The sequence below is a fragment of the Muscardinus avellanarius genome, assembly GCF_963383645.1.
Source record: "Muscardinus avellanarius genome assembly, chromosome: 1".
Taxonomy (NCBI): Eukaryota; Metazoa; Chordata; class Mammalia; order Rodentia; family Gliridae; genus Muscardinus; species Muscardinus avellanarius.
Genome location: NC_137786.1, coordinates 224523063 through 224536822, shown reverse-complemented (window position 1 = coordinate 224536822; position 13760 = coordinate 224523063). Strand labels below are relative to the sequence as shown.

The 13760-nt window shown below is 46.1% G+C and overlaps 2 protein-coding genes across 2 annotated transcripts; one reads left to right on the top strand and one right to left on the bottom strand.

Annotated features, from left to right (window-relative positions):
* Nucleotides 1–539: 539 nt before the first annotated feature.
* LOC308260172 (extracellular calcium-sensing receptor-like) lies at nucleotides 540–7549 on the top strand (the record flags this gene model as incomplete). Its single annotated transcript, XM_080691491.1, is given in 7 exon segments — nucleotides 540–599; nucleotides 2972–3079; nucleotides 3083–3267; nucleotides 3393–3789; nucleotides 5581–5651; nucleotides 6432–6484; nucleotides 6639–7549. Coding segments are annotated over 7 exon segments (1785 nt in total).
* A 4996-nt stretch (nucleotides 7550–12545) lies between these two features.
* On the bottom strand, nucleotides 12546–13429 carry OR6Q1 (olfactory receptor family 6 subfamily Q member 1; the record flags this gene model as incomplete). The annotated part of the gene is given in 2 exon segments (XM_080719812.1): nucleotides 12546–12596; nucleotides 12599–13429. Coding segments are annotated over 2 exon segments (882 nt in total).
* Between the last annotated feature and the right edge of the window lie 331 nt (nucleotides 13430–13760).

Genomic DNA, 13760 nt, shown 5'->3' with positions numbered 1-13760 from the left:
GCTGTGAGCCACTCTCTGCACCACTGCCAGTACGTATGTGCAAATCTGCTTATTTGTCCATCTGTGCTTCTTCTTGTCCATCTCTGGGAAACTTCAGCCTTTCTCCTGTCTATCCACCTCTGTGTATCCATCTCCCCTGGTATCCTCAGTTCCTCAGTGTTCTCTTTCTTTAAGCAAGTGTCCATCTAACTTCAATGCCACACCTCTCCCTTGCTCTTCCCATGGAAAGATTCCCCAGCGCCTTTTGGTGTGGCTCTTTAGAGCTACTGACCTATCTTAATTCTCCCTGTCTTTTTCCCTTCTCTAAGATTCAAAACTCCGTTTTTCCAAAATGCCCTGTGTCTCCTCTTGCTGTGGCTGAAGCAAAAGAGGACCCAGCCTCCCTGCCCAGCATCACGGCAGGACTGCAGGTCTACGATTCCTGCGTCTCAGGGATCCAGGCCCTGCAGAGCACCCTGGACATACTGTCCAACCAGCTTCGGCCCACACCCAACTTTGGCTGTGGACCCCAGAAACTACTTCTTGGAGTAATTGGAGGGATGACATCACCAGAGTCTGAGCCCATGGCCCAGCTGCTCTCCGTGTACAAAATTCCTCAGGTAAGAGTCATAACTGGAAAGAAAAAAAAAACACTTAAATACAGATGGATGCCCCTAGATGCATAATGGGGTTGCATCCAAAAAAAATCTTAAGTTTAAAATATCATCAAGTTGAAACTACATTTAATACATCTAATGTTCAAAACCACCTCACTTAACAACATGGTTCACCATAGAGTCTCTTATTTACCCTCATGATTGCATTATAGGGAGCTGCGGCCCAGCATCAGCACTGTGCCATGTGTCACTGGCCCAGGAAAAGATCAAAATTTTAAAGCTGAAGTTTCTAGGCATAGCGGTGCACACCTTAACCCCCATACTTGGGAGGCTGAGACAGGAGGACTGCATCTGTTCTCTAGTACTAATGTCTCCATTTCTGGGTATCATCCCTATTATGCTAAAATTCAAGGCAACTCCTAATTCATCCTATCTTAAGAAATTCTTGAGCATTTTGCAATAGTCCTTCATAAACTCAGCTCTGAGTTTGCAAAACTTGAGTCCATAAAAATCAAAGAACCTGAGAGAGACCCTCCTCATCACGGACTCTTAGAGTTTCCAAAACAAAGAAGAAGGACTGGAATTTCTGAAGGACCGTCAGGCACAGTGGCCATATCTATAATCCCAGTACTTGGGAGGCTGAGACAGGATGATCACAAGTTCGGCTATCACGCAGAAACTTAGCAAGATCTTGTTTCAAAATTAAAAAATAAAAAGTGTTGGAGGTGCAGCTCAGTGTTAGAATACCCTGGGGTCAGTCCTTAGTAATGTGTGCACACACTCACACGCACGCATAACAAAGAGATATCATTTCTGCTTATTTTGTTAGAAGATGTTTCTATATTTTCATGTTCTGTTCCTATTAACAGAATTTTCTGTTTAGTATACTTTCTGCTTTTTTTTTCTTTTTCTTTCTGTTTTTTTTTTCTGATTTTATCTAATTTGATTACTTTATCCGATCTATTTTTTCTTTCTGTTGCTTTGGAAGTTATATATGTTGCTTCAATTCTTCTAGTGACTATTCAAGTTTTTAATTCACTTGAGCCTTTGCCTCTCAAACAATGTCAACAAGTATACAATGCAAAAAGAAAAAAACCCTTAGAGAATCTCTGCTTCTCAGCTCTTTCAACCCCTACTGTGTTTTTCCACTGCATTCTTTTGTAAGTGCATGCATGTGTGCGTGCATGGGTGAGTGCGTGTGTGTGTTTGTGTGTATGTGTTAGTTACTGGGAATGGAACCCAGGGGCTCCACCCCCAGCCCTTTTTAAAATTTTTTTGTTTTGAAACAGGGTCTCTCTAGGTTTTTGAGAGTTTCACTAGGCTGCTGAAGGTGTCGTGAACCTGCAATCCTCCTGTGTCAGCCTCCCAAGTATAGGATTAGAGGTGTGTGCCACTATTCCTTACTACTACAGCCCATGTGTGTGTGTGTGTGTGTGTGTGTGTGTGTGTGTGTGTGTGGTACTGGGGTTCCTGGAAACCCTTCCACTTCCGGGCTACACTCCCAGACCTAGTTTATATTTTTGAAACAGGGTCTCTTAAGCCAGCGCGGCTGGCTTCGAACCTACGCGATCCTCCTGTCTCCGCCTCCCAAGCGTGGGGATTACAAGCGTGCGCCACCACGCCCGGCTACTACATCCTTTTTTTTTTTTTTTTTTTTTTTTTTTTTGGTGGTACTGGGGGTGGAACCCAGAGGCTTTCTACCTCCGGGCTATACTCCCAGACTATATATATATATATATATATATATATATATATATATATATATTATTTAAAAACAGGGTCTCACTAAGTTGCCTCACTAAGTAGCTGAGGCTGGCTTTGAACCTGTGCGATCCTCCTGTCTCCACCTCCCAAGCGCAGGGATTACAAGCGTGCGCCACCACGCCCGGCTACTACATCCCTTTTTAAGAGAGTGCATTAACTAGCTTCCCAAGACTGATCCCACAGGCTTGAAAAGGACCTAGACATTGAATCTACCACACACCAGTGAACTTACAATTAAAGTGATAAGCCGGATGTGGTAGCACACACTTGTCATCACAGTACTTGGGAGGCTGAGACAGGAGGATCGCAGTTTAGAAATTCACCTCGGCAACTTAGCAAAACTCTTAGCAACATGGTGAGAATCTGTTTCCAAATAAAAAATAAAATAAAATATCGCTGGGGGTATATCCTGGAGGTAGAAGACCCCAAGATCCATTCCCAGTACAAAAAAATATATAGATTAAATTAAATTAAAAGTTAAAAAATAAAGTAACAAGCAGAGAGGGAGTGACGAGGCCAAGTCACAGGCCAAGCCATAAGGCTGTGAGGGCATTTACGGCCGGAGCAAGGATGTGCAGGCCAGGAAAGCACAACCCCGTTCCTTTCCCCAGATCAGCCCTGGAGCCCAGCTCCCCCAGTTCTCCGACCGCTCCCGGTTCCCGTCCTTCCTCCGCACGGTGCCCGGCAGTGCCCACCAGCCCTGGGTGCTGGCCAAGCTCTAGAGCCACTTCAGCTGGACCTGGGTGGGCCTGGTGGGTTCTGACAGTGGCAACTTCAAGTGGCTGAATCAGCAGGTGCAGAAACAGGTCAGGGACCAGGGTGGCTGCATGGCCTTCTCACAAAGGATCAGAGGTCTGCACGGGAGCATCGAGCAGGCCAGCATCATCGCCTCCACCCCAGCGCCAAGGTCATCCTCTGTGACTGCTACCACTTCCACTGCAGGCTCCTGGCTGAGGCCCTCCAGGGCAACCTGACTTGGAGGATATGGGTTTTCTCCACCTCCTTCTACAGCCCTTCTGTGTTGGGCCCCAGGGCACAGGAGATGCTGAATGGTAGCTTTAACATGGCCATACCCTCGGGAATAATGCCTGGCTCCCGGGACTTCCTGCTTGTACTGGGGCCAGCCATGTTCCCAGGAAACACTCTTGTACGGACGTTGTGGGAAGAACTGCAGGGATGCACATGGCCTGGACCAGAGCCTTCCACTCAGAGTCCCAGAAAAGGGGCTCAGACTTGCACAGGGCAGGAAAACGTGACTTCTGCCCACCTGTCTGCCTTCCAGCTTGCTGACCTCACAGCCACATACCAAGCCTACCTAGCAGCCAAAGCCCTGCTGGTCGCCTACCAGAACCTGATAGCCTGCTCTCCAGGAGAGGGACCGTTCCTGAAAGGCACGTGTGCTCATGTACACTATGCCAGGCCTTGGCAGGTGAGCGGCCACTATCCCCTACCCAGTCCCTGTCCATCCCAGCGTACAGTGAGGCTGAGACTCACAGAGAGGCAGTGTGCCCCAATGAAGGGAGGACCAAATTTAGAGCCAAAGGGACTTGGATCGAACTCCAAAATGACGTTTCTATGATCACCTCACCTGAACTTCATCTCTGTCTTCTGCAGAGAGAGTATAATGATATTTACACTGTAGGGCTGTTATGAAGATAAAAGATGGTGCATATAAGCACCACCAGGTGATGGTGGGCTGTTAGCAGCTGCAGTTCCCCCCAGGTGGTATATGATGCGGCTGCTGATGATGGTGATGACATGAGGACTGAAGGGGTCTTAGAAATCAGATGGTCCAAACCAAAGAACAGAGCACAGACATGGAGGCAGAGCCTGCAGAGGGTCCAGTTGTCTTAACAACCAGGCTACATTAACAAAGATGGCACAAGGTCCTGGGCTCTCACAGCATCACTTATTTTTAAATGTAGAGGCCATTATTTTGTGGAAGGGAAAAGGGACAAGTATCAGGGATTGAAGCCAAGGGCGTGCTACTTCTGACCTACACACCCAGCCCTTTCACTTTTTGTTTTGAAACAAAGTCTAAGTTGCTGAGGGTCAGGCTAAGTAGCTGAGGCTGGCCTCCAAACTGAGATCCTCCTGTCTCAGTCTCCCAAGTACTGAGACTGCAGGTATTGGGAACACACATCGAAACCATAGCAAGGATCTTCAAGCTAAGCACAACTTCTTGAAGGCAGGTTTTAGTGGATTTCACCAGTACTTATATAATGGGTTCTTAAAGGCTGCATGAATAATAACAGCTAACACTTCTTGGGTGTTTGTCTGTGCCAAACATTCTAAGCACTTTATATGTACAAATACATTTAATCTTCAGGACAACTCCATGAGGTAGGTCCCCTTTGTACATATAAGAAATCAAGAGGTAGAACAGGAGACATAAGGACACTGATGGTTCAAGGTGGAGTCAGAACTCACACCTGGTTCCAGAGTTTGGGCTCTGTGCCACCTCTCTATGCTGAAGAATTCCAGGAATCCTTCGGGAGTCTAGATCCAGCTCTGCCTCCATACAGGTGATTCCCTTCTGACAGTCTTGCTGGAATTTCATGGCATAATACAAGTAAGTTTTTATGCCACAAACATTTACAATGTCCGTGCACCATACGTAATAGAGAATTAGACATGTGCAAAACGTGTTCTTGCCTCCAAGATGTTGACCCTCTAGTGGAAGAAGTAATAAGTAATAATAACACCAGGTAGAGTGTCAGAGAAGATGGCATGAGCTGGACTAACAAGATGATCCATCTGGTTCAAGCTGGGGTGAACAGTAGACTAAAAATTTCAGAGGGCAGGTAGGACTGCCACTACAAAAAAAAAAAAAAAAAAAAAAATCCCACAGGCCTTCTTAAAGGGTTCTGGGCTTCTGGAAAAGATCATGATCTCTTTTCCTAATAAAAGAATTAAAGTTCATCTCAAATTATGTATTCAAAATGGAGCAACAAATCTAGTATTAGTGGTGACCTTCCAGAAAGTATATTGTCTTAACGTTAGTTAAGAGTCTAGGGACGTATACTACTTATGTTCAATAAAAAATTGTTAAAATAAAAAAAAAAGAGTTTAGGGACAAAAGCAAGAAGCCTAGAGTAACATGAACACAGACCGTGAAGGGGATGTGTAGGAAGCAGGAGGCCCCATCGCAGGGGGTCTCGATGGGGAGCCACTGGTTTCCTTAGGCAGATAAGCAGTGTTATGTCAATGGTTGTTTCAGAGGAATGAACATGCCATAAGTGTGCTAAAGAGGAGAGCAATTGGATCAGGAAGGCCAGCTTCGGAATCCAGGTAATTGCTGAAGCCAGAGGTTCAATCAAAGCCTTTTCTCACACTGAACATTCTTCCTCAGAAGGTAGAGTAGAGACCCCAGGAATCCCCTTTGTTCTTTTCCAGAAAATGTTATCACTTAATGAAGCTGAGAAAGAGTAACAAGGTAATATAGAGAGGATGGGGGAGATGATAAAGAAGAAGAAATTCTTATATTTGCAACATAAAATCAAAGCACAGGAACATAAAGAAATAATCATAGCCAAGAAAGAGGTCAAATGAAAATATACTACCACTGTTTCGGGGCTCCGGCCACAAACTATATCCTGAAAATCACTATGAAACGCAAAGCTCTGACAAGTTATGTCATTGGAATGATCTGGAGATGGAAAGCTTTATTTGAGAGAGACAGACAGACAGACAGACAGACAGACAGACAGAAACAGAGATAAAGACAGAAACAGAGAGCCTTCCCTCTAACCAGGCACTATGCCAAGCATCTATAGTCTCAACATTGAAGTGGGAGGATGTCTTGAATCCAGGAGTTCAAAACCATGCTGAGCAACATAGTAAAACATAAAGTTAGAAAAAAGAGAGAGACAAAGTATATGTACATACTAAGGATGCCATAAACATTTCTTAAATTAAATAGGTTGATGGGTGAATAAATGCACAAATTAAGTAGCTGCAACTATGAATTATGACAGTGCCTCAATAAATGTTCCCTCCCAAGGAAGGAAACCAGAGGGGAGTTCTCGCTCCTGTTATAGTTCAATGTAGTTGTCCAATGGTCTGATCCAGTCGTGATAAGCAGCTGCCATCTAGACTTCTGCCATCTGTGTCCTTGGCTCTGGGTACAAGGACCTCATGCCATCTGGAAGGGCCACTGCAATGAGACTGAACCATTCTGAGCCTCCTAGAAAAACCATCATATGTCATATCACTGCTTAGCTGCTTGCAGAAACCTCCCTGACTCTGCTCTCTGACCCATTTTCTTTCTCCCTTCAGATGTGTCATGTCAGAAGTGGCCTACAGACCAGTGGCCCAATGTGCAGAGGATCCAGTACATCCCCAAGACCCTTGACTTCCTCTCCTACCACGAGCCCCTGGGCACCATGCTGGCTTCCTGCACAGCCCTGCTCTTCCTCCTCACCCTGGCCATCTTGGGCATATTCCTCCGGCACCACCAAAACCCCATCATCCGAGCCAATAACCACCAGCTCAGCTATGTCCTGCTGTTCTCCCTGGCACTCTGTTTTCTCTGCCCCTTCTTTTTCATTGGCTGCCCAGGCCCCCTGACCTGTGCTGTGCGCCAGGCAGCCTTCGGGGTCACCTTCACAGTCTGCGTGTCCACTGTGTTGGCCAAGACTATGGTGGTGGTGACAGCCTTTCACTCCACAAGACCAGAATCCCAGCTCAGGCAGTGGGCAGGGCCAGTCCTCCCCAGCTCCATCCCCAGTGTCTGCTCCCTGGTCCAGGCAGCCTTGTGCGTACTCTGGGTGACCAGATGGGCCCTCCCCCCCCCCCAGCCTTTGAACTCTACAGAGCCGGGATTGATAGTGACAGAGAAGTGTGATGGCTGCCCATCAGAGCTGTTCTGTGTCATGCTTGGATACCTGGGTTTGCTAGGTCTGGTCAGCTTGCTAGTGGCTTTCCCTGCCCGCCGGCTGCCCAGCACCTTCAATGAAGCCAAGCACATCACCATCACCATGTTGGTCTGCTTCTGTGTCTGGGTGTCTTTCCTACCTGCTCACATGAGTGCTCGAGGCAAAGACACGGTGGTCATCAAGGTCTTTGCCATCTTGGCCTCTCGGGCAGGCCTCTTGTCCTGCCTCTTTTTACCCAAATGTTACATCATCCTTCTCTGCCCTGAAAAGAACATCATAGGACAAACGCTCAGCAGGCATCGTCTCAAATGAGAAAAGCAAGAGTGGACCATGGGGAGCACCAATTTCCCAGGAATGCCCGCCCCAGGCTCTGAGCCCCGGGTCCTGGTCCAGACCCCTGCTTGTCACTGAGCTGTTTCTGCTCTGTATCTCATTGATCAGCAGAAATGAGACAAGTTTGCAACTAATACTGTCCTTGACAAAAGCAGGTGGTCTCATTCATCCTACAGCCCCTAACCACAGAGTCCAGGCCTGGTTCACAGAGGGATAGATTTTATTTTGATAAATTAATGGATCACTCGGGCAACACTGGCACTGGAGGAGATCTTTGAGAAGAGGTCTTCTCAGGATGGTTGCCAGGCAGTTTCTGCTCACAATTAAGTCAATATCCTAATGTCCAGAGTGGACAAGGCAAAATGAGTGGCACTCCTTTTGAATTCTATGTGCATATGTCTTGTTTTTCTGGGCTTACTCCCTGGGACAATCTCCAGGGACCAATGAAGTGTTGTCTGTTTCAGGTTGGCACGTCACATGAAGTCCCTGTCTCATTCTATAACTAGCAACCATCATAAAAGCAATTGTGTTTTTCAATCATTCTTTATTTTCCAAAATAATGCATTTTCCCTGGCACGATTTCATATTTTCATTACAGTCTGATCTACCATTAGTGGTGACTTGAAAAGCATAGTTGTCAATACCTCCATATTTCATACACCCAAGATTTTGATGGTAGCTATGTTTTTTAATCTTGTAATATAAATAGCAAAACTCACAAGAGTGGGGGTTTGGGCCAGTTTAATCTTCTTGGATTATGTTTTATTAAAGCAAGATTCACTTGTACATATGTAGGATCCTTCCTAAGAATATGCCTCAGAGTTGTTACCGCTTTATACAATTTGTCTCAAAAATATAGAGTTGCTTCTCAAGCTCAAAATGGTAAGCTTTACCGATACTTTCCATAGAGATATTCTTACTGTAGTTCTAAAATTTCAGAAAACAGTACTTGGGTTTAATGATTAATTATTTCTCCTACTATAAGTTGGGACTCTAGCCCAGTGTGTTATTTGGAGGAGGGTTTACTGGGGATTGAACCCAGAGGCATGTTACCTCTGAGATATACCCCCAGCCCTTTTATTTTTTATTTAGAAACAGGGTCTTGTCCTCAAACCTGCAATCCTCCTGTGTCAGTCTCCCAAATATTTGGATTATAGGTGGTGCCACCACATCTGGCTTTCTAGCATGTTGTGCTTTCTTTCCATCAGCCAAAACCTAACAGTCTTATCCAGGTTTTGTTGGTATCTACTCAAGTCAGATGCTTGTCAGTGTACACTCCTTCTTTTTCATTCAGATGAAGTGTGTGTGTGTGTGTGTGTGTGTGTGTGTGTGTGTGTGTGCGTGCATTACTGGCAATGGAACCTAGAAAACCATTCTACCTCCAAGCCCATTCTACCATTCTACCCCAGCCCTATTTTATTTTTTATTTTGAAAGAGAGTCTCAGTAAGTTGCAGAGGACCTCACTTGTTACTGAGGCTGGCCACCACCTGCAATTTTCCTGTCTCAGTCTCCCCAAGTACTAAGATCACAAGCATGCACCATCATGCCTGGCTCAGATGAATTCTTATATTTGGCCATGAAAGGTGTTCCCTTTGTACTGTTTTGGCATTTTGCATTTTGCATCTAATGTGCATTATTCATATAATACCCAGTAAATGAAATGGTTTGCAAAATGCATGATTTATGTCTTTCCTATTGCCAACAAAAGAGACATCAGCTCAGATGTTGTTGGGCAAAACTGCAGTGCTGAAAAACCCTATAATATAATCTGCTTGTTGCTGGCCTGCTGAGAAAGACCATCGCAGAAAGCTGTCCTTCCCCTCCACCCAGTCCCAAGCTCAGCATTTTCCTCTTTTACTTCCTGCAGTTTCTGGAATATACATTCAAATGATGACTGTAAATGACTTCAGGAATGCAGCTATTACATGTAGAAGACTACTTGAATTGTAATTGTCTTTTTAAGTCTTACTTTGAGACAGCTGGCATTGCCACAAAGATCTTCTTAAAGCAATTTTCAAACACTGTCTGATTTGAGGGAGACTGTCTATATTTCAAATTGAAGAATGTAAATATTTTAAATATTAGGAATATAGAAGCCAGGCGTGGTGTCACACACCTATAATTCCAGTATTGGGAGGCTGAGACAGGAGGACTATAAGGCCAGCTCGTGGAGACTTAATGACACCCTGCTTCAAAATAAAAAAGGCTGAATAAGGCCAGGCGTGGTGGCGCACGCTTGTAATCCCCGCGCTTGGGAGGCAGAGACAGGAGGATCGCACAGCTTTGAAGCCAGCCACGCGCGCTGGCTTAGGAGACCCTGTTTCCAAATAAAAATGTAAAAATAGGTCTGGGAGTGTAGCCCAGAGGTAGAAGGGCTTCCAGGAACCCCAGTACCACCAAAAAAAAAAAAAGGCTGAATATACATGATATACATTAAACATATCAAAGTCAATCACTAAGCCAAACATGAGAAGGAGGAAAGGGGAAGGAATGGGGTGAGAATGGGGTAAGAGCTAATTGGGTGATGAGTGCATGTATGCCTCTACCATCTTGTACTTTATTAAGATGTACAACTACAATGCACCAATAAAAATTTTTTTAAATAAATAAAATAAAAAGGGCTGGGGGTATAGCTCAGAACTGGAATACTCTTGTTTCAGTCTGAAGTTGAAGAAGAAAAGGAGGAGAGTGGGGGAAGAAGGGGGTAACATGGCAAATTCGGAGCTAATTCTGGAGATTAGTCTGTGGTGGGATCTGCTGGTTATCTACAAATATTTGCTCTTCTCTCTTTCTACACTGAGAAAATAATGGCTAAGCATCTGGCTGCCCAGCAATAGCTGTTTTTACCTCCCTTGAAATTAAATGTGACCCAGGCCTCGCTTCTTACCAACAATATAACAGGAGGAAAGAATGATTCTATGTCTGGTCAAGACACTAGACATGTCTCCTCCAGGCTCTGTCCTCACCCCGCTCACCCAGAGGTGTCATGACAGTAACAAGAAGGTTCTAAATGGGGGTTGGCAAATAAATCCTGTGACAGCTACTCAGGTCTGCCACGGAGGCATGAAACCAGCCTTAGCTGTCACTGTAGCAAGACATACGGATGTGACCATGTTCTAATAAAATTTGAGCTATGGGAACTGAAATTTGAATTTTCCAAAACTTTTGTGCTATAAAATATTATTATTCTGTTATTTTTTAAAGCACTTAAAAATATTCTTATCTGACAGGCCTTTAAAAAGCAAATGCTAGGGCCGGGCGTGGTGGCGCACGCTTGTAATCCCCGCGCTTGGGAGGTGGAGACAGGAGGATCGCTCAGGTTCGAAGCCAGCCGCGCTGGCGTAAGAGACCCTGTTTCAAAAGTATAAAATAGGTTTGGGAGTGTAGCCCGGAGGTAGAAGGGCTTCCAGGAACCCCAGTACCACCAAAAAAAAAAAAAAAAAAAAAGCAAATGCTAGCTGGGTATGGTGGAGCACACCTCTAATCCCAGTGCTTTCGAGGCTGAGAGAGCAGAATCGCAAGGTTCAAGGTCAACCTCAGCAACTTAGGGAGGCCCTAGACAACATAATGGGGCCCTTTTTTACAAAATTTAAAAATAAAATAGGGCTACGGGTATAGCTCAGAGGTATAACACCCCTGGGTTCAATCCCCAGTACCAGACACACACACACACACACACACACACACACACACACAGCAAATGCTAGGAGATCCGTATAATAAAGGAAGGAGACTAGGGGAAGGAGGACAGGAAGGAAAGAGGAGGGACTGGGGAAGGAAATCACCCAAATTATGTTATGTATATATATGAATATGTCACAGTGAGTCACACTATCATGTATAATTATGATGCATCAATCTAAACTAAATCTGTTTAAAAGTAAGTGCTAGCCAGGCATGATGGCACACTCCTGTAATCCCAGCACGTAGGAGACTGAGACAGGAGGATCTCAGATTCAAGGCCAGCCTCAGCAACTTAGAACTCAGTTCAAAAATTTTAAACAAAAAATAACCGAGTGAGCACGCTTATAATCCCAGCACTTGGGAGACCGAGAGAGGAGGATCGCACAGGTTCGAAGCCAGCCTCAGCTACTCAGTAAAGCTCTCAGCAACTTAGTGAGACCCTGTTTCCAAATAAAGTAGAAAACAGGTCTGGGAGTATAGCAGAGTTAGAAAGCCACTAAGTTCCATCCTCAGTACCACACACAAAAAAAAAAATTAATTAAAAAAATAAAAATAGATCTGGGAGTATAGCTCTGAGGTAGAACCCCCTTAGTTCAATACCTAGCATCACACACACACACACACACACACACACACACACACACACACACACAGTGCTGAGTCAGATTGAGCCTGTGACATTACTCAATCTGTTGACCCTGTGAAATGGAAGGGACTTGGATTCCCAAATACATATTAAGCACAGCTACCCATCATCCCAGAACAAGTACCTTGAACTCTTGCTGAAAAAAAGAAAATAATCCAGCCAGGCACAGTGGTGCACACTTGTCATTTCAGTACTTGGGAAGCTGAGACAGGAGGATCGCAGGCTCACAGCCAGCCTCAGCTACTTAGTGAGGCCCTCTGCAACTTAGTGAGACATGAAAAATAGAGCCGGGGGTGTAGCTAGGAGATAAAATGCCCTGGGGTTCAATCCCCAGTACTGCAAAAAAAGAAAGAGAAGGAAAGAAGAAAGAAAGAAACAAAGGAGAAAGAAAGAAAGGAAGAAAGAAAGAATCCTCCACTTTTTAAGCTACTTTCTAGTTAAAGCATTTCCCTTTAACTCTTACACAGTCTATAACTCCTAGCATCCAGCCATAACTCCGTTCCACAGTCCTCGCCACCCTCCTGTTTCTTATTTTCTCCAAAGCAAGGACACTGGGCCTCCCCCACCTGCCTCCTCACCGAACCCGGCACCACCCGAGGGAGAAGGCTCGGCCCAGGGCTCCCTTCACCTCCTTGTTGCGAAGACTATAGATGAGGGGATTGAGCATTGGCGTGACGATGGAGTAGAAGACAGACACCACCTTGTTGAAGTTGATGGAGGAGGCCACTTTAGTCCGGACATACATAAAAAACAAAGTGCCGTAGAAGAGGCTTACTACGGTGAGGTGGGCTGCGCAGGTGGAGAAGGCCTTCCGGCGCTCAGCAGCGGAGCGAATGTGCAGCAGTGTCCAGACAATGTTGCCGTAAGACACCGCGATGACCGTCGAGGAGGCCAGGAGCACGGCCAGAGATACCAGGAAATCCACTCTCTCCTTCAGGGCCACATCCGAGCAGGCCAGGGCCAGCAGGGGCGAGGCATCGCAGAAGAAGTGGTTGACGACATTGGGGCCGCAAAACGTCAGCTTAGACATGAGGTAGATGGGCACGACAGGTGTGAGGACACCTGCCAGCCAACAAGCGGCTGCTAGGCGGATGCATGTGCCCCAGGACACCAAGGACCCATAGCGGAGGGGCAGACAGATGGCCACATAGCGGTCATAGGCCATGGCGGCCAGCAGGAAGCACTCTGTGGCGCCTAGGAAGGTGAAGATGAAGAGTTGGGACAGGCAGCTGACGTAGGAGATAGTCTTGCCCCCATCTACCCCAACAAAGCCAGCCAGCATCTTGGGCACCGTGACGGAGGTATACCAGATCTCAAGGCAGGACAAGTGCGTCAGGAAGAAATACATGGGTCTCTGTAGCCGGTGGTCGAAGGCCACTACTAAGATGATGGCCAAGTTCTCCACCAAGGTGAACAGGTACATGGTCAGGAAGAGTGTGAAGAGGAGGAGGCGGGCTTCCTGCACCTCAGCAAAGCCCGCCATGACAAACTCTGTCACCTGCGTCCGGTTTGGGGCGTGCGACTGCATTTATGGGAGGGAGGGCTCAGAGGGTTCATAGCCTTCTGGGTAAGGAAGGAAAGCTCAAAGAGGACCCGAGAGGAGACAGGACCCAATGCCCTCTAGTGCACGAGGAGGAAGCGAAGTCAGGACGCCACCCCTCCCCGCAGAGAACTTAAAAGTCTGAGGGTCACAGGAAGATCGTTTCAGTACAAAATCCCAAGCGCCAGATAGGATCGAGACAGGATGTTATGGGTGGGAAGAGCAGGGAAGCCCAGCCGGTCTCAAGAAATCTTCCTGGAAGAAGGACTGTCTAAACTTGAACCTGAAAAAGAGGTACAAGATAGTGAGACAAACGGTA